This window comes from Furipterus horrens, unplaced genomic scaffold, assembly GCF_987537825.1.
Source record: "Furipterus horrens unplaced genomic scaffold, mFurHor1.1.pri manual_scaffold_8, whole genome shotgun sequence".
In the NCBI taxonomy this organism is placed as follows: domain Eukaryota; kingdom Metazoa; phylum Chordata; class Mammalia; order Chiroptera; family Furipteridae; genus Furipterus; species Furipterus horrens.
Genome location: NW_028327178.1, coordinates 97,006,841 through 97,028,607, shown reverse-complemented (window position 1 = coordinate 97,028,607; position 21,767 = coordinate 97,006,841). Strand labels below are relative to the sequence as shown.

General features: G+C 42.7%; 1 protein-coding gene across 1 annotated transcript in view; it reads right to left on the bottom strand.

The window, feature by feature from the left end:
- TOP1 (DNA topoisomerase I) overlaps positions 1–18,873 on the bottom strand; it is an 87,041-nt gene extending 68,168 nt beyond the window's left edge. The window contains exons 1-2 of the mRNA XM_090286406.1: positions 18,581–18,873; positions 18,263–18,287 (exon numbers count right to left, since the gene is read on the bottom strand). Of these exons, the coding sequence (XP_090142532.1) occupies positions 18,263–18,287; positions 18,581–18,613 (58 nt within the window). The 5' untranslated portion in view covers positions 18,614–18,873. The remainder of the gene's footprint in view (positions 1–18,262; positions 18,288–18,580) is intronic.
- Between the last annotated feature and the right edge of the window lie 2,894 nt (positions 18,874–21,767).

Here is a 21,767-nt window from a genome sequence, read left to right as displayed (position 1 = left end):
TGCGAGCTCACACTAAACTTTGACACTTGGCTCACAGATTCTTTTGGGAGCTAGAGGCTACCAGGTAATATGAGTCCTGTGAGCTCCCTGTGATACACACAGGAACCACTCAGTCAGGTAAGCAACACGCACTACTTCCCATTCCAAGCGTCAGCAAATTTTTCAGTAAAGGGACAGGTGGTAAACAGTTTAGGCTTTGCAGCCTAGGTGTGCTCCTTTGCAGGTACTCAGCTCTGCCCCGGGGCAGGATGGCAGCCGCAGTTTATAGGTAAACAAATGAGCACAGCGGCATTCCACCAAAACTTGATTTATGGACATGGGAATTTGAATTTCACATCATTTTCCTGTGTCATGAAATAATCTTCTTTTTAAAAGTTGAGGTATAACTGATATATAACATTCTATTAGTGCCAGGTATATTTAATAGTCTTCTTCCGATTTCCCCCCCAACCAGTAAAAAATATAAAAACCGTCCTTAGTCCATGGGCTATACAAAAGAAGGCATTGTTTACTGAACGCTCTGCTAATTAAGAGTGACTGGAAACTATCCCCCGCACCGCCTGTAGACAGAGATGCCTTTCTCCGCTCGGTGTGAGTGAAAAACATCCTCCCTGCTTTACCTACAAGGTTAAAAATCTCCTCCTGCTCTGCAGAACTGGAGAAAATAAGTCATATGAATGAGAACTCTGAAGGGGAGGCCAGTACTGAACCCACCGCTAATTCTGCTTCTTAAGTTTGTTATTTATCCCCCTTGAAGTGGAAACAACATCATACTTGTTCGCATGCTGCTAACCACCTCCGAAGAAATTCCTTAGTAAATATGCCGACTTCTGAGATCCCTCTAAAATGGGGGATGGGGGGGGGGGGTTCTAGTTAATCCTTGGTTAAAAAAAGATTCTTTTTCTTGAGTACTCAGATAAAGAGAAGTTTTACTGATTTCTGGAATAACTGGCTCTAAGCACAAGCTGAACTGCTAAAAAATAAATTATTCAGTGGTCTTCGCTGCACAGGCGGGCAAGCTTTCCTTAAGAGGGAAAGGATTACACATTAAAGGACAGCAGAGCCTACCAGTCAGTGACAGTAGTCTGGGAAGAACCCACTGTAAACGAAGTGAGTGCTCTATGCAAGGACAGCCTTCAGTCTGATAGTACATTGGCAGCAGCTCCATTACAGCCCAGACTTCCCAGGAAGCAACTGAGTCACCTAGACCCCCCTGACCCTATTTTCTGTCACATTTAAGAACTCAGTCTGTGGCATCAGAGAGGCCTAGATTAGCCTCACAGCTCTGTGGGTTACTCAAAAACTACACAGCCTTGAGCCTCAGTTTCTTCAAAGATAAAGTGGAGACAGTAAATGTTTTCATCATCAGCTACTGCATCCCTATTCCATTTCTTCTTCCAACCCCAAAAATAACTGATCATAATTTGAAGCTAAAGCTGGAGGAAACTGAATCTGCTCCTGGTCTTTAAGCAATTTACTCAAGGTGCTGAGACCTCATATGTCCACTATGTCCGTGGCCCTCACAGTGGCCAAGGATACAGTCTCACTTTGTTCCATCAGACTACTACTAACTGTGGGCCAGGTTACTTATAAGTAAGATGCAGCCTTATGAGCATGCAGATGAGAGGAAGACCCCCCCACCCCCTGCTATGGGGTATAAAAGCAGAGGTCTGACCTGCTTTTACTATCAGCAACACCTTGGGTGAAGCAATGTCTTGAGTGCTATCTGCTTGCCTGCACAACCTTAGATTCTCTATCATTTATAGTCAGACATTCATTTATTAGTAAGTACAATTTAACGAATACTTATTTAACTTCTTGTTACAGCAACATGTTTAAAACCTGCAATTTCAAATGAAGTTGTAGGCTAATACCAACCATTTTAAAGGCTAAAGGTATATATAAATGTAAGTTAATCTATTTTGTCTTCTACAAAATAGACATGACTTACCTCACGGGGTTGGAGACAAAATGAGAATTTATTCAATCCAAAGGGCCTTAAATGCTCATCTTGTGTAGTATGAAAGGGGCCAAGTAAAGTGAAGAACTGTCTGAGCTGCCAACTGCTTTGGTAAACATGACCCAACTTCCCAGTCATAAACCCTCTTAGAATGTGACCCAGGCTGAGGCAACATACGCATGAGAAGGAAGGCGTATTCAAACTCGCACACACCAAATTTACATCTGTTCTGAATTCTTTAGTTCCAAGAGCCCCAGCCACCCATACTCCATGCAAAATCTAAACCTGAATATCTTTGCTCCGACCTAAATTTCCTCTAGAGCTGTACAGTCCATTATGGCAGCCACTAGCCACATGTAGCTTTTTTAATCTTAATAAAACAGAATTTAGAAATTAAGCTCTTTAGCCACACTAGCCACATTTCAAGGGCTCAACAGTCTCATGTTGCTAGCAGCTGCCATATGGGGACACCACAGATACAGGACATTCCCATCATGACAGAAAGTTCCATAGTCAGTGAAAGTTCTAGTCCAATCAGTGCTGCCTGGAAAGCATCTTGGCCCTGACCAGGTGGCTCAGTTGGTTGGAGCGTCATCCTGTACACCAAAAAGGCTGCAGATTTGATTCCCAATCAGGGTGCATTCCGGAGGCAACCGATCGAGGTTTCTCTCTCATACTGATGATTCTTTCTCTCTCAAATCAATAAACATATCCACGAGTGAGGATTTTTAAAAAAGAGAGAGAGGAAGAAAGAAAAGTGTCTTGGGTCCAGGTCAACATCTTCCTTTTACTGGTAGGAAGGATGAGGTATAACGCAGTGCGATTTGCTCTGCTCACAGCTGACAAAATCAGACTGAGACCTCCTTTGTCCTGAACTCCTTGCCTAACATTTTCCACTCCAGACCCAACTGTCCTGCTGGAACCCAAAGGCCTTTTGCCTACATGGCAAGGCACGACAAACTATGTAGTCCCCTGAGGCCCGCCAGAAGTCTGCCTGGCTAACGGAAGATGGTTTAACTTTGGATAGTGGGGCAGGCACACGATGAAATGTACAGATCATGTATCACAGAAATGTACACTTGAAACCTATGTGATCCTATTAACCAATGTCACCCCAATAAATATGTTTTTAAGATTTTATTTTATGTGTTTTTAGAGAGAGGGGGAGGGAGGGAGAAAGAGAGGGAGTGAAACATCAATGTGTGTTTGCCTCTCACAGGCCACCAACTAGGGGCTTCGTCTGCAACCCAGGCATGTGTCCTGACTGGGAATCGAACTGGCAACCCTTTGGTTCTCAAGCCAGCACTCAATCCACTGAGCCACACCAGCCAGGGCAATAAACTAAAAAAAAAAAAAAAAAAAAAAAAAGAAGGGGGGGGGTTCCCTGATTAAAGTGACCATCTCAAAAGCAGACCACTGCTGCACAGAGCCTCTGGAGACCGAGCCTTGAGGAGTGCTGCCCAGAGAGCGTTTCAACGGTGTGAGTCCACCAAGGCAGAAGTCGACCCTAGATAGAGCAATTATTTTAAGCTTCAGGAGTGTGGCAAACAAATCCCATCTTACTAACTCATCTCAGTTCTCTAATATAAGACAAAGCTGGAATTTTTTACTCGTGCCCCCAAAAGTGATTAAGAGAGGCATCTGCATTTCGTATACTCCTCTGCAGTGAGTCACAAGGACATCCTTGCACTGAAATGCTTCTTCTTTCCCAGGAGGCAGGATTTAAAAAGGAAAAAGGACTTGTCTAACCTGAAAAAATGTACCTTCTCAGGCCAGCTCAATTAGGACAAGTCCATTCCTGCTGGCTTGCACTCCTCTGCTTCTATTCAGTGAGCCCTTAGTGCCTGCGGAGCAATGAAAATGAGTACAGACCTTCTGTCTGTGCCACACAGGAGTCCACAGCCCGGCCTAGGCCTCCAAACGCGCCCAGTCCACAGCCTGTCCGGCCATGAAGGTGTCAAGTGTGCCGAGTGTTGCTTCACACATCCTACTACTACACGTCAATCACGGGGCCTTCGCTGTGAAGAGTATCACTCCTGACAGTGCTGGAAATGCGCAGGACGGCCGCTGGACGACCAGCTGCAGCGAGACCCCGCTGAAACACATGTATGCTTTCTAGAAGCCTTTCTTGTGCTAATTACGTCACTGGCTCCCTTTTATGCTCCAGAAGATCCTCCTCCCATTATGAATTACTCCAACTTCATAATTATAAGGGAGTACAAGTACTGAACAACTATGGCGGCCCAGCTATCGGTCTTGTGAAAAAACAAGGAACACTGCTTAAGAGACTGAATCACTATAAAAACTAGGTCCTGGCATCATATAAATGTCATTACTAGTTTATTTTATTCAGTCAACTTATCTTATTCTTGTCACTTATTTGACTTCAGGGAAATAGTAGTACCAGGTACTAAGTGCTCTTCTGCATGACTCAGAGGTAGCTATTATCCTTACTTTTACAGATGACAAAACTAAGATCAGAATTGTGACTTGCTCAAGGCCACCTAGCTAACAAGAGCTGAACCCAAGTTTATCTAACTCCAAAGTCTGTATTGCACTGGTAAGCATGTGGACTTTGTCAACTGTCTTTCATTCCTCCTACAAGTGTGAAGCTCGACAGGAGAAAGTGAACTTCAAATCTTACTCTTCTCCATTGGTTCTGAAACTGTAATGTGCATCAGGCCCCCCTGCCTGTTAAAATCTAGGTGGCTGAGTCTGGGTGAGGCTCAAGAGTTTGCATTTCCAGCAAGTTCTCAGACAAAGCTAGTGCTACTGATCAGGAAACCACGCTTTAAGAACCTCGGCTCTATTAGAATCCTCCCATTTCAATCACTGCCATCAGCGGCTTAAAGACTCCTAATTTAATCTGAAAGTAGTGACCTCCAAAGATGAGATCCTCAGCATTCCACTAAGCTATGCTAATACTGCCTCCTCTGACCTTCCAAAGTCCTGCCTTAACCATCCTAGGAGTATTACCATGAAAACAACCTCTCACTTTGTGCTCCGTTCAGTCACCAATCCTAGAAGATGACATCAGAATCAAATAAGGGCTTGTTAAAGGAGCAGGATTGCGACAAGACACATACTAAAACAGTGGCAAAGGCAGTTAACTATCACTGTTATTTAGGTAAATGCTCATTGAAAGACAGAAGACATTTAAATTAGAGAAGGATAAGGCTCAAGCTTTAATAAACATATTTTGGAGAACATCTTTCTGATCTTTTTAAAAAAATCCTGTAAGCTTAACAGCTCAACCAATGGAATACCTTAATCAAATGATGCAAAACGCACATCTTTGCCATTATGACAACAGAGCCCAGAAGTTCTCCAAAGGGGATTTGTGGGTCACCTGTAGTAATCAGATCATTTGGGACTGTAAAAGATATATTTTAAATGCAGATTTCTCAGTACACTTCATTACAGAACCAACTTGGAGGCACAGAATTAGGGATATGTATTTTTACTAAACACTCCCAGGTGATTCTCATACACGTTAGCTGGAGAACAGGGAAAATTTAGTAGAAAGCTTTCAATGTTTCTGACTTTATCTTTCATCAGCTGTGAGCTAGGAGGGAGGGGGTTCCCATTTCACAACATTTATCAAAAGCATCTGCATTGACCATATAGGATGACATAGCCCCCTTGCCCACTACCTAGTAAAGTAAGCAAACATGTACATTTCTCCAGCCTACAACGAAAAACTGGAACAGGACATGGACTCAGTGAAAAGCGGTCTCTTCGACTTAGGGGTCAGTGGTGACCGCAAACAGACTTCACTGGAAAGGAAACAGTATCTATGACTATGCCTTGAATACTAAAACAGGCTCTGAGATGTTCCTAACCCTCACGGAGCTTACAATACTTACTGCCTTCCTAAAAATAGGTAGTAAAATGGAGAAGTACTGGGTATACTTACTTAAACCCAACAGGCATTGCCAGGGCAAAAAGGAACACCTGAACAGAACAAAACAGGACCGTAGAGTTGTGGGAAAAGAACAGACACTGAACTTTATTTCCAGTAAACAAGGTTGCTGGAGAAGGCCATTAAAAAAAAGCCACGTTTTCATCAAAAGTACTTAGCAAAGTATCTTCACTTTTGCACAACAGCGCCTACCAGCACGCATACTTACATATGTGCAATCAGTATGGATCCTGCTGGATATTATTCTAGTCTTACTTATGCAAACACTGTTACTATGTCAGCAGTCACTTACAGACACGTTTCATTACATAGCATTATAACTTTAAAACTATTTCCCCCAAAATTCGAGCTCAACACACACTATCTGACATCTAAATTCTGGAGGTTAGGTCCAGTCCTAAAGGAGTTCTATAGTATTTTCAGGACTATAAGGAGAAAGTTTTTAATTTCATTTGCCCAACTAGAATCGATTTCGCCACAGAGAAAACAAGCATACTTCTGTTAACAGACAGCTTTCCAGACACTCTGAGATTAGGGGGGTGCTAACATCTCTAAAGGATTATAAAGTTCTGCTGAAGTGCCTGTTTGATATCATACTGCCTTCAAGGGAGGAAGTTAAGTTGATTTTTAAGGGATAAAAAGGAATAACCATCATGAAACTATCACCAGCTCAGCCTCCACTGATCCTACCCCACACGCCCAGGACGTCTGTGCTGCTAAGGGAGCTGCTCACTAGGAGAACTGGCCGAGTTGGGGTGTCTGGCCTCGGACAGCTTCTTGTTTGGAAGCATAACAAGCCAGCAGTCACAAACTAGTCAATTTGTGTTCATTCTCTTTTTTGTCTCCTTGTGGGTTAACTGGAACCATGAAAAATTAAGAAACAGATCCTGCGGTACAAGCCATTAATTTCTCAAGAGGCTCCTGTTTCTTTATTTCTGATGTTAAATAGCAAGAACTACTGATGCTACATCCATTCCTGCGAAAACCCACTGACTGTTTAAGGATAAGGCACAGTAAGTCCCACCATGAGACTCAATCACTCTTCTAGTATTCATATCACTGTAAGTAATACCAGTCACTATGTACTGTGACCTTTCCCGAGTTTAACAGCTTTAGTGTATTGCCCATATCAAGACACTGCATAATTAGGAAGGAGTAACAACCGTAACACAAATTGTTTCATAAAATTAGTTTCCCAGGAGTTTAAATACTGAGTCTAATCTCTAAGTTTGTTCCTCAAATTTACAAAGATGGTGATTTCACGCTCTTGTCTACATTTCTAGTCACTAACAAATCTACCTGTTCAGGGAAACCTGAAAACTACTATTCTAAAATTTATTCAATACAAGTGTTTGATACAAAAAGATACTGAGAAACAAATTTACAGAACTTGAAACTATTCTTCTATTGCAGGTGAAGAGGTTGAATGACCTTATAGGTATCCTATTTTTTTAAAAAACCTAACATTTTGTAGAACAGTTACGAGTTTGAATATCTTTGTAAATATAAGGACCTGTTTCCAATTTTTTTTTAAGAAAAAAAACAAACTAGTATTAGGAATAAATGGCGATATCACTCTCACTAATAGCAAAGCCATTAACTGCTGGAAAGTACAATACGTTCTCCCCATTCACCCTGGTATGACAGGAGCCTTTGTACTGAGCTCCAATGAAAACTATGGAAATCTCAATGAAGAAAGTGACTGTACTAACTTCAAAGAGTTCAGAGAGCCATATGGGTTTCTCTTGTTTATCTGTGTCTAGTCATTACTGGGATTTATTTTCTGAAAGTTTGAATTAATGAATATAGCAACTTCAATTTTCCATTTGCAATGAAATGTAAAATTCTTAGCTTTCTAAGTAAGCTATAAATATTGCACCATCCCAAATGCAAAGGGGGGAAAGTTATTCACTGACAAAGATTCTTAAACTGTAATTTAACTTATGAGTAAAAAGTGGTTTGTACAGGGCCACAAAGTCAAGGCAGCAGGATCATATTCAAGGCTCCCTAGCGACCTTCCCCTTTGGGTAAAATCTGACAATCCCTGAACTAGAAGAAATTAAATAAATTTCCTTTGTACAAAAGACCAATGAAACAATCTCTGAAAGGGTTTTTTTAAGGACTGGCAAGGAACTAAAAATTATGTTCTAAGCTTTACCTTTTCTGAAGTGATCCTCACATGCTCTTTAATCTTCAACCCTGTGAGAGGTTAAGGGTTAGACCTAGTTCACAGGATGAGAACTAAGGCTCGAAGATTAACTTCCCCTTGACTCAGAGCCTCTGTGCTTTCCACTATGTCATGGTTGCCTGATTTGGGGCAGGGGGAAGACAGACGCCCCCCCTTCAATCCCCTGAGAACTATTCCTATTCTGTATCAGAGAAAAATAATACAAAACAAAGAGGCCAAAGTTTTGAAGACTTTCGAATCCAATCCTATCTCGGACATTCACACACTGAGGACAATATCTCGTCGGCAGCCGTCCGTCTCGAGAGACGATGGTGTAGCTTCTTAAGAGTCTATCTGCACTGCCGAGAATGGCTGTGCAGTCCGACTCAGGAGTGACACGGTATCTGTCTCCTCCCATGTTGAATCGACATCTTACGATGACGCTGGAGTGTCCTCTCCAGTGAAGCTGAAGCTACAGAGCCTGGGCAGGGTGATATGGAGGGTCTGCTGTTGCCCATGCAGCAGACCCCCCCTCTCTTCGCAGCTGAAGGGTCCAAGGGAAAGACGGAGTCAATACAGCTTGGCTTCAGGTGCGCCGCAGGAGTTGCCGGCGTTGACTACAACGTCAAACCGCCTTAGGGACTCCGGCTCCGGATTTTCTGTTGGGGTTTACTCCCTTAGCCTTTCCCCTGAAGAGGTATGCCGCAAGGCAGCGGAGGTTTTTTGGAGTCAGAGTTTTCCTTCTCTGATGTGCCCTGACTGGAAGATCGAACCAGCGACACTTAGCTCGCAGGCCGACGCTCAATCCACTGAGCCAAACCAGCCAGGGGCACTGAGGACAATATAGCCATGTAGTATGAATAAATATTCACTTTCCTACAGGTTTTTTTCCATATACTTTAAGAACCATGCATTCCTGAGATGATTATCTTTTGAAGACTTTATCTTTGAAGACTCTTTAAAATTAGACCCTATTCTGTAGTTTCTGTCCTACAAAATTAATTTCTTTGGCCTACCTTTAATTGAATATTAATTTTGAAGTCTGCTGTGGTGATGCTTTGCTGATAATCCCTTTGATCAATGGTGTAAGATCTCTACTAAGATGCACTTGACTTAATCTAAGGGACATTAGTGGACATACCCCTAACTCACTGTGGTTTATTTTCTTTACGCAGCACTTCCAAAAGAGCAAATGCAAGGCAATAATGAACATTAGCTAGAGTTATGAGCCATTACTGAAACTTCTGACTAAATTTTTTAAAAAAACCTTTTTTTGTGAAATCTCCCAAATGCTTAAACTAATGCACAACTGTTAACATGGAGTTTATTACTTAAATTCTCATATCTACCTAAGCTTTATTATTTAAGGGGTTCTTGTTGCAAAGAATTACTATTTCACAGGAAGTAGCGTCGGTCACATCAAGCAACCACCTGGATAAATAAAAAATTAAGGTCCCTCAGGTGCTTTGAGTCTCCTCAGTTTAAAATGTTTTGGGGAGCCCAGCCAGTGTGGCTCAGTTGGTTAAAGCATCATTCCGTAAACCAAAAGGCTGCGGTTTCGATTCCCAGTCAGGGCACATGCTTAGGCTGTGTGTTCAGGGCCTCACTGGGGCACATTGAGAGGCAACTGATCAATGTTTCTCTTCTCTCACATGTATGTTTCTTCCCTGACCCCCACCCCCGCCCCCCTCTCTAAAATCACTGTGTGTCCCCAGGTGAAGATTAAAAAAAAAATGTTTTGGGGAGAAGTAAAACAACGACCTTAGAAAAAACATGCTGACACAAGACACACTAAGTTTTGTGGTTAAAAAAATAAATCACAAATAATGATCTTGGCATTTCATTTATTAAATGCATCTAAAAGGTAATGGTCTGGGTATCTTTTATAGAAAATCCATAGTTGTATTAAAGGGCTGAAAAATTAGCCACATCAATGTACTTCTTTTATTTCTAAGCCTGCCTTCTCTCTATCTGAAAAAAGTCCTTTTAGCAATGACCACCTTGCCTCAGACTCATTCTTAGAAAAGTAGTCACCTAGACATATTGGATTGGCCAAAAAGTCCATTATGTTTTTCCATATGATGGCTCCAGTAGTGCTTAGTGGTCTTTAACTTCATTCAAAACAATTTTGTTAATTGTATTGTGACAGCTGTCATATCAGCATGCATTTAAAAAAAAAACTTATCAAAATTGGTGAATTTTTGTGCAGTTATTGTAATATTGAGATGGAAGAAAATAACCAACATTTTTGGCATATTATGCTTTATTATTTCAAGAAAAGTAAAAATGCAACTAAAATGCAAAAAAAGATTTGTGCTGTGACTGACTGAACGTGTCAAAAGCGGCTTGCGACATTTCTTGGTACCACTGACATTTTGGTCAAATAATTCTTTGCTGTGGGGCTGTCTTATGCGTTGGAAGATGTTTAGCAGCACCCCTGGCCTCTACCCACTAGAAGCCAATAGCAGAAAATAGCTGACATAATCAAAATATCCAAATCAATAAAGTTATTGGTGAAAATGAAAAATGTGTCTTTATTTTACGGAAAAAATCACATGGACTTTTTGGCCAACCCAATAGATACACCACCTCTTTTTTTACAGTGATTACTTGATAGTCAGCAGAGATCAGTGCAGACTATGCAGTTCAGTTAGATAAAGCATCAGCCAATTCTCGTTATATGCTACTGTTAACTCTGTAAATGTCAGAAAGACTGAAAACATTACCAGGGAACAGCAATGAAGGAAAGAGTCATCAACGTCACTACTTCAAACCTGACATACAAAATCAAGATCCATTTCAGAGTATGTAGAAGCTGTCTGACCAGTTTAAATTTTAAAATGTGAGCAGAGAGGCACGTTCATATACTCATTTAATTCTCAACAGTCTGTGAAAAACAGAAATATCATCCTTGTTTACTCATGACAAAACAAGGCACAGTGGCCAGGACAAGTTTCATTGTAAGAAACTAGATTTGTAGAATCTAGATTTTTCTAATTTCTACTCCAATTTTCTATTTTACCACAGCTGCTCCAGAGTATCTCTTCATCACTTATATCCTTCAGTATCAATCTATTTCCAGCCTTAACACCAAAGCATCTCTTGAAGACCTAACATTTCAGGTGCAAGGGGTCTAAGCAGATAATTAAGGGCAGGCTGTGATTACGATATCAGTATCAGAAGCTTACAAATTACAGCCTGAGGGGGATTTTGGGCATCTGAAAGGCAGAATACTACCAAAGAGGGGTGGTGAGAAGGTGTACAAGATGAAAATTTTTCCTTTCTTGGTCTCTGGTTCTACCACAAACGCATGCAATCTGTACTACTTGCATTAAATTCAGATTCAATGAATACAAAAACGTGGTGCTTACTAAGCTCTCAAAATTAGCTCCCTTCCTCTCACTTCCCCTTCTGCTGCTGTACAAGAGCTAACTATTATTGTACAAAGAAATAAAGGGTTATAGGAGTTGGGTAAAGTAAGGGGTCTTAGCCAATGAGATCCCCTAACCCATGGATACTGACACCTGCTAGAAAAGTCTTCTGCCCAACCAGTATTTTGCCTATGAAGTTTTATGGGTCTGGGTATTCATATATGATAGTTAAGATTAAAATGTGGACTTTTACTAAGCAGCAAAGGGATGCATCTCTAGTGTATTCTGCTGTAAGACTAAACTTCAATTTAAAACCTTTTTTTTTTTTTTTTTGTAAACTTCAAACAAAGATATTTCTTCCAATAAGTCTCCCAAGCATCTATCTTTGCTAGGTTGTGCTAAGAAAAATACAAAAAATATTGGGTCTAAGGCTTGGTGGATTTGTTTTTGTTCTTAAAATACATACAGGAAAACATCAGAATACCCAGGAACCTTATTAAACTGGTTCTCAACAACCGAGACAAGAGAAGTCAAGTCCACAATACCGCTGATTGCTTTAACACCTTCTGTTGTTGCTCATCTAGGTGTGTCTCAGAAATGCTAATGAACTGAGTTCTTTGGTTCCTTAAATCCACAGAAACAATTAACTTCAAAGGCTCAACCAGGAATTAACAGCTTGGTAAAGATGCACCCTGCCCCAAATCTAATGAGGAGGGCAGAAGGGAGATGTAATAAAAATATTTGCTATATATACATTTCAGAAAAAAATTTCAAAAACAGTATACATAAGGTAAAGGTAGCAGGGAGATAACTGCGTGGATCTAAAAACTTAAAGACAGTAAATTAAAAATGAATACCTACCAAAAAAAAATTTACAGCTTAAACTGCCTAGCTCCCCTGGAGTTTCTTTCTTTACTGAAGTTTAGAGACCTAAATGACAGATAAAGACACTTAATAAAGATTTTGATCATGGGTGGTCTAGCTTGATAATATTACAACCTATAAACCAAAGATATACTCAAGATAATCAGCAAAGTCACTTCTCTCCCAGTTTGAAAAATAGAATCTCTTGAACATACAGAATAAAAGTCATGTTAAACAATATTTATTTGCTATTAAATCATTTCAGCAAGCTAGTAGTCATTTCCTGTAACACTACCAAAAACACCATTAATATCTAACAGATATTCCACTATAAACTATAAAGCTTTCTCCACCTAACACAGCTGAGGCTACCACCGCCCCCCCCCCCCCCCCCCCCAGTTCCCAAGCCCCGTGCTATCGACACAGAGCACACTGCGCACACCTAGACAGGCAGGTTGTAGGCAAGGGCAGGGATTGGCAAAATGCTTTATTATTCCATGCCATTTGCCTCTATTTTAGATTCCCTACTTCAGCTACTGACCTGGAGCAGCGGGGATGGAAGGCTGCTTCTCAAACTTCCGATTCACCAGTGATGGAAACAGAAGAGAGACCTGTTCCAATAATTACTGCTCAAAGTTTAAACGCAATTGAAAGCTTCCTTTAAACCAGTGGTTCTCAACCTTCCTAATGCCGCGACCCTTTAATACAGTTCCTCATGTTGTGGTGACCCCCAACCATAAAATTATTTTCATTGCTACTTCATAACTGTAATTTTGCTACTGTTATGAACTGTAATGTAAATATCTGATATGCAGGATGTATTTTCATTGTTACAAATTGAACATAATTAAAGCATAGTGATTCATCACAAAAACAATATGTAATTATATATGTGTTTTCCAATGGTCTTAGGCGACCCCTGTGAAAGGCTCATTTGACCACCAAAGGGGTCACGACCCACAGGTTGAGAACCGCTGCTTTAAACACAATACCTCATTCACATCTTAAGGACCAGTTAGGAACTTCTCCCATCCCAAACTCTTGACCTTAAGAAGCCAAATTCTCAACTGTTGGCCCAATGCCTTTACTGCGATATTTAAGGGGCAGCTAGGTAATCTAAACCACAAGACACAGAAAAGTCACTCAATTCTCTTCCACCTCCAAATGCAATGAAGTGATTATATTTTACCTTTCAAGAGAGTTTTTAAATTCGGGGTCCCACATCAAATACTTATTTGAATCATTTCCATAGCCTCATTCAAATGTAAATAATTACAATTGCATCCTCTTGTCCAAGTGAAACTAAAGCTTTACTGGCACTCAACATAGATTCATATGGAAAGGATGCCGTCCCTCACCAACACAACACTACTGAGGGAACAAACAAGTTGAGGAAAACCAGTTTTATTTTGCAAAGTATGGCAGAAGTTGTTAAAGACCTGTAATATACACATTCATTTCACACCCAATTAACATGAAATAATCTCAGTATAACCTGAAGGCCCCTAACATGAAATAACACCCAGAAAGTCCGACACAATCATTTCCCATACCATTAGCTGGAGAGGAAAACTGTTACCATAAAATACAGCACAGAGCTTTCGCTAACATATTTACAGACTCGAAAGGCAGACATTTTTGCACACACACACTCCTGCACATGCTGAAAACTAACAATAAAACCCAACAGCTTAATTTCGGAATATAAGCTTTAAGACGTTAAGAATCTCTGGCACTGTATAATCTATAAGTGAATACTAATCACTAAGACCCAGAACAAATTAATAAACCCCTTTTTCAAACTCTCACAATTCCCCATTTTTATGCTGATGTTAAAGTAAAAATGTCAGACTCAATTCTTTTTTTGTTACTTTTGGTTAAAATGAGATCTGGGGACTGGTCCTGGGTTCCTATTTTCCATTTTACTTTACTTACCAAAGAAAAGTATGCGTTGTAGACAGCATTATCTAGTGTTCACCTTTCAAACCATGAGGTATTTCGGATTCCTTAACTAACTCCTGAATTTCCTTGTTTTACCAGGAATATCCGAATCTAAAATCCGTCTCTGAGTTCTGATACGCTGGTAATATAAAAAGCACACGTGGAGAGGCAATTTTGTTTTCTATCTAAGTATGGTGGAAGAGTCTACAGCAGCTTGCTCAATTTGAAAAGGTGCCCCAAGGAATCTCTGGCTGGCCACAGTGAGGAAAAACAACACTGGGGCCCAGTGCTTAAGTGTTTTTGGACTAAGTAGGAAGATGTGCCAGATTTCATTTGAAAGTGCCCTGAGTTTACAGTTTTTTTTAAATATGAAGGGACTTTTCAGGTAGCCACATCATCAGCCTTCCCATCCCCCACCCCAATCTGCACCCAACGGCACAGAAGTACAACTATCTGTTAACATCAGAAACAATTTATATTTCTATTCCCCTATCCAATTCGAATCCATTAAATTAACTAGAATCCACACAAAATGGTATCCAACTAAAACCCCATATAACATTTCTCAGAATAATCACTGATGGAATCCTGCATTATACTTTGCTCATTCAGGGAAGGGAAGAACCCCACAACTCCAAAACAGTTAGGCAAAAACTTCAAGTCCTTGAACTGCAAAAGGATCGCTACCCCCTAACCTGATGTTACCATTATCAACCCTACTGACAGCAGGGCAGTCTGCACAATCTTGTAATAATGACTCAGTCCCACTACAGTAAGTGCTACCAATACTTAGAAAGGAAGTCTTCTCATTTAGGGAAAAAGAGATTATAGTTTCTGCTTCTGAACTCCCAGCTCACAGTCAATATTTTAAATATAAATACATTTCACAGACAACAGATTTTCCCAGCAGTTGAGTATCGGCCAGAATGTTCTAAATTCCATAAGAACAGTGAACAGTTCTAACTATTGTAAAGAATGATTAAGAAGTATAAATTGATTGGTACAAAACAAACAGGTGGATGTTAAGAATAGTATAGGAAATGTGAAGCCAAAGAACTTATATGCACAACCCATGGACATGAACTAAGTGGGGGTTGGTGGAGGGAATGGGAGTACCGGGCGGAGGGTGGGGAGGGGGTGAAAAACTGAGACAACTGTAATAGCATAATCAATAAAATAATTTTTTAAAAAAGAATGAGCTCCAAAGGGCAAAAATCTTTTAGAAATTAGGGGATGAGGGCAGGCAAAATGAGGGATGTTTGTTTTAATATTATCAATTTGCCCAATTAATCTGTAAGATGGGTTTAAGTTAGGTCCACTTAAAATCAAGCTTAAGCAAACTCTTAATACAAAGTCCAATAATGACATGGCTGAGCATAATTAAACAGATTTTTATTTTTTCAAAACTATTATAGTTACATAAATCAATGACTAATTACAAGTGCGTTACTTACTAGAGCAAGCACACAGTTACTAATTCTACATCTTTCTTCTCACACTATTTACAAAGATAATCACTCCAGGGTCAGACCCTTAGGGAGGGGGGGAGGCAGTTAAAGTGCTTTTTCTCTTGAAAAAGCAGGTTCAGATTTAAAAGTAAGCCAATGACAAACTATCAGATTCTTCCCTCTTGCCCTTTTCAGCTCTGTGAGAAAAGTAGAGATGTACAGCTTCTGACAGAATCATACCAGAATCACATATGTAGCACAGCAACTAAGCTTTGGAGTCCCCAAATCACTGCCCCTCGGCAAGCTGGTAAAGCAGTCTAAGGCTCAATTTCCTCATCTGTAAAAGGGAGATGATAGTACCTAACTAATCTGAGGATTAAATTAGATGATCCATGCAAAGAGGTGAAATTCATGCCTGGCAGACAGGAAGTATTCAATAAATATCAGCAATGATTGTTATTAACAAGTGAACAAACACATTCTGTAAGTCAATATAACCAATTTACTTCAGCCTATATAAACACCGCACTAAAAATCAATAACCTACTCAGCCTACAATCGTTCACATATTCAAAATTTCCTTTGTATAATTTAGGTGACAACTATATTAACTTTCTGAGAAGGGACTAAACTCTGTTTCACTACTAAATATATTACCTACTTAGCCCAGTCTGAAAGCCAAAAGAAAACACTTTTTCTGTATCAAGATGCCACCTTCCTCTAAGAGGAGTTAAAAGGACTTCTTACATCCTCACCTACCACATCCTTTCTTTGCTCCCACATCCCAAAGAAACATATTTACACTCTTGGCAGTTTTCTGAAGTGTAGGGGCCTCATTGCCCTCCTTTAAAATCCTGACAGGTTGGTGAAACATGGTTAAGAAATACTCCAGCCCCCAACACTCAGTATCTATCTAGCCTTGCATAACACCTGGCTCAGAAGTCACCTGCTGAGAAACCTTCCCCACCCCCAGACAAAATTGGGTCCCCTGGTCTCCCAGAGCATTTTCGGTATACATATGCCCTTGCGCCTACCTTGTAATTAACTAATTATGTCTCCCCCAATAGACTGGACTAAGGGCAAGAGTAGCGTTGTGGCTGAAGGTTCAGCTCTAGCATTAAGCACAGTGCTTGGCACATATTAGGTGCTCAAGAAATGCTACACTTGAACGTAACCAGATTATCTCCCGACAGAGTACCATCTCTTGCTGGATGCCCCACTTCAAAATCTGAACATAAGGCTGCTCTCAGTAGAGCAGGCTAACATGAGGGACTGCTGATTACAACATCAGAAAAGCTACTCATCAGCTTCTCCCATTGGAGAGGTTCCCGGAACCAAAACTCAATTGAACAGGATTATGTACCAACAGAATCAGTGGGGATTCCCAGCACATCACAGAGGGAACCTTCTCTCTCACTAGGATTGCTGAAAAGCTCAAAGAGTGAGCCTTTTATAAGGGGGGTTGGTGGGGGGATCTTCACTGGATAACTAAAGTGGAAATATTCAAAGAATAAATGCCTTGATTTGGCTAAACTGGGTTCAAAAACATAAAGATCTGGAAAAAGCAAGTCACTATGGATTTCTGAAAAAAAGCAGCTTTTGAAAAAGAATGAACAGGAAGCAGGGGTGGGTGATGGCCACTCTTTGTTTCAATAAATAAAATCCTTTTTTCTTTTCCCATGGTCCAAAAGAAAGAACCGATACACCAGGACCACGATGAGATGCTCAACAACCTTTCCCCTTGACAAGTACGCTAAACTGCATTTCTAAAAAAGCACTGCCTTAGGAACCTCAGCCACACTGAAAAGTTCTCGTCAACAACACTTTAATTTTTCCAAATAAATCAGTATGCCGGAGTCCAGCATTTACACTGGATGGCCCACAGAGAACTCCCAAAGTTTTTGAAGGGAGGTGCTACTACCTTTGCAAACAACCCAACTTGGGAAAAACAATCTCAAAATACTAAGAACTCCACAAAGGGTAGCTTTAATTTTAGAGCCATAATTCCTATCATAAACATCTCACGAAAAAAAAAAAAAAATCAACAGTTGCCAAAGGATAGCTTTCATTCTGGAAGCAGAAAGGGAATAACCCCCAAAATAAAGTTCTCTTTGGAAAAAATAGTAACAATTCAGTCTGCCACCCTTCCCTCCCTGGTGAGGTCTGTGATTTATATGGCTTTGCTCTGCAGAAAGCTCTTTCTGGGCAGCTCAAGGAAGGAGCCGAGGGAGGGAGAGAAAGACACACAAGGCACAGAAAGGAGAGGAGAGAAAAAGAAAATGGCGCAGAGACTAAGTCCCGACTGTCGACAAGGCGACTTTCCCGGGAGAAATCCGGGCGCGGAAAGGGTGCCCCAGGGTCGGCGGCAGGCGACACGGGGTCTCCGTTGTCCCCTCTTGGGAGGACCGCGATCTGGGGGGGCTGGGATCTCGGGAAATGGGGTCTAGAGGCGGCCCGATGGGAACAATGGGGCCGGTGAGCGAGGAGCCGGGACTTAGTCTCTGGGACGCCATGTCTGTCCTCTGGCCGGGCGCGGGGTAGGTGGCGGGCGACTGGGGAACCCGGGGTCGGGGCGGGGGGCAAACTCACCATTCAATCGGAAATCCGCATCGATCTGGAGAGAGAAAAGGAGGAAATATGAAACAACAGGCACATTAACCCCACGGGCGGCAAGCGTGCGCGGCCGGGGGCCTAACCCACCCTGCGCCCCCAGGGATTGGGGCCCCGGGAACAGCCCGATGGGGCAACCATCCCCCCCAAACTATAACTTCGGGGCTTTCGTCCAGGGCCTAGGGATCGGATTTCCTCTGGTCGGCTGCTCCTGGCCGGGGGCTCCGGCCTGTCAAAGCGACAGGGTCGGCGCCGGGGTCGCGGGGTCCGAGGCGGGGCCGTGAGGTCGGGCTGTACCTGGGAATCGTTGTGCAAATGGTCCCCACTCATTTCGGCCGGAGCGGCGAGCGCGGCTGACGGCAAGGAGTGCGAGTAGACGCAAACGGTCGGGACCGGCCTGTTCGGGCGGACAGGGGCTCCCGGTGGCTCCCGAAGGCGCGGGTAAGCGGCGGCGGGGTGGCGGCAGGTCTGACACCCCCAGAACCGCTGAGGCGGCGACAGCGGCGGTGAGCCTTACAGACTGCCGGGCAGGCAGAGAGAGCGGACCCCAGCAGTTGTGTAACAGCCTAAGTTCGCATTTCGGCTCACTGCGCCTGCGCGGCCGCTTTTAAACGGGACGTCAGCGACGTCAGAGACTCACGGAAAGAGGCTGAGGGTTGCGGGGGCCGCCCCCTCGCGTTACCAAAGAAGGACCGGGCTTTTCATCGCAAGCCCCGCCCTTAGCCCACGCGCGACGCTATGATTTGCATAAGGAGCCGACTCCTCCCACGGCCGCCCACCCTGAGCAACCTACCCTTCCTCTCCCAGAGTCTTTTCTCGGAACCCCGTCCCCTTTGCTAAGCAGTGCGCAGGCGCAGCCTGGACACCGCCTCCGGTCCCGAGCCGGCTGCGAGGCCACGTGGTGGGCCTTTAAAGACCGCGGCGGGACCGCACCAGGCCGGGGTGGAGCTGGCCAACCGATGCTGCGTCTCCTCGGCGGCAGGGGTCCCTGGAGCTCTCACGACTGCTCCCTCGCTCACTAACCAGACCCCCCCACCCCCAGGCCTCCCGGCGGGAGGAGCCCCCGCCCCAGCCTTTGTCCAGACTTTCCAACTTCTGTATTATTTCATGCCCACGTCTTAAAATTTAATTTCACAGCCAACCAAAGGTCTGGTTCAGCTCGTTTTCAGTTGGGTGCATGTATCCCTGGGTCCCAAGAGGCCTAATTTTTTTCGTTCACTCTACATACATTTGAGCAAATACTGTGAGCCAGGAATTGTGCTGAGAAAGGGGTGGCAGGCGCAAGAGACCAGGAGGAACCAGACCTGGGGGAAACAGGACCCGGCTGTGACTGCCCCAGGTTCACTAGCACCCCGTGGGTCAGAGGAGAGCGGAGCTGCCATTTATGGAACGTCTACTGTGTACTCCGCTCTGAATATACACACTAGCTTTGTGAAGTGTTTGTTTTACTAAAGCTAAACTATGTCAGAGATAAGTGACTTACCTGACATCTACACTTGGTTACCTCGAAAGCTTCTCCAGGGTTGAACTCACCATCTCCTCCTCCACCCAGCTAGAAAAACCCCACCCTGGACATCCTCTTTTCTGTGACTTTTAATTAGTCCAGCTGATTGCATTTCTTTATTCCATCTACTTCTCTCCCCTGCCCACACATCTGTCCAGTAGGCATTATCTCTTGCTTGTATTATCAAAATAGACTCCTAAAAGAGGTGCCTGCTTCCGTTCTGGCTCTCTCATAAACTGCTCACCTACAGTAGCCAAAGTGATATTTTCAATTCGGAGATCTAACCATCTCATCTCCTTCCCACAATACTTCCCATCACTCTTAATATAAAGTTCAAAATTCTTAAAGTAGCTGCCAAAACCCTGCATAACCTGCATGATTCAAGTGGGACCTTTGTGAATTTTGTCATATCTATTACCACTTCTGCAATTATTACTTAATATTTAAGTTGGTACCCTTCTTTATTTACCTTCATCCTGAAGAATAATACCTGTGAAACCATAATGTCTATGATACCATTTACAAGTAAATATAAAAAGTGTTCACCCATGGACCATTGAAATCATTTCTATCACACCTACTGGTAAATAGTTTGGGATTAATTCTTGTGAATGCTTCAAAGCTAAACCCTAATGTCATTTTCTCAAAGTGACCCTCTACCCCATTACTCTCTATTTCCCTCTTCCCCAGCCATATCAAGTGCCCTTCAGTGTCCTTTTCATTTGCAACATTTATCACAGTCGTTAATAAGTTACTAACGGGGGGCAATTAATGATTTTATGTCTATTTCCCCTATTGAAGGGTGAGGTTCTATCTTGCTTAGCACTCAATCCTTAGCACCCAGCAACAGAGCCTATAGAAGAGATGTGTAATCAACAATTGAATGAAAAAAGAGAAAAGAAGGCCCTGATAGAGTTCAGGGCCTAGGTTCTTAATATATCCCCTGAGGACCTATTTAATTCCTGTTCCTGTACCTCTAAATAAATTCCCCCCTGTTGTTTGATGGAGCTCTGATGGGTCACTAAGAGCAAAAGCTCTAAGTGATGCAGTCCTGGCCTGCACTTGATTCCTGAGCACTCTATTTCCCCTTTGGCCCCCTGGGACCCCCCCATGTTATGGCACCTGGACACCTCCTGGCATTTTGACCTTGGATGCTGGCACAGTCTCAGTTTTGCCAGTTTGGGGGCAGCAATGTCTTCTGGCAGTTCTCCTTGCTTGTGGTGCCCTGCCTAAAGACCTGTTGCCCTTTTGAGATTTGGACACCCTCAGAAAAGAACCTGCTTGACACCCTGGAAAGGAGATTCAGGCTGGCAATCCCAGAAACACCCTTTTTCTGCTGGTAATTAAACAGCGCAGCAAAGATTGAGATTTGTAAAATAAAAATAAGAGAACCAACAGGAAATTTGAGTCATGGAATGAGAGGACAGGCAAAAGGATGCAGGAGCCTGGCCATGTAGCTCAGGGCAAGGAGTGGAGTGCACTTTCACACACCTCTGTCTTCCTGCCTGAAGACGTCCTTTCTGCGATGAGGACTTTTATTCATTCAACCGATATCCCCTAAGGAATGAGAGAGTAAGAACTATTGTGGTGGTTAGATACTATACTAAGCCCTGGGGATATAGATATGAATAAGACCTAATCATCATTTTGGAGGAGTTCCTAGGCTGATAACAAGATAGACATTCCCCAACTATTGCCATAAGGTACAAGGAATAACAGGCAAGACATGGCCAGCCACCAGCTGCTATGGGAACACTGGGGTGGAGTAGGCACATCCAACTCACCAATGGTGGTACTGGGGGCAATATTAGGAAAGGCTTCCAGTTTGATGCCATTCTTGAAAGATGAAGGGCTGACCTTGGAAGAGAAGGGAAGGCATTGCAGGGAGAAGAGCATCCTATGCAAAGGCAGAGTCAGAGTCATGGATAGCTTTGGTCATGACAGAGCAGAGGGAAATTTCCAGAAGCTGGGAAAATGGAG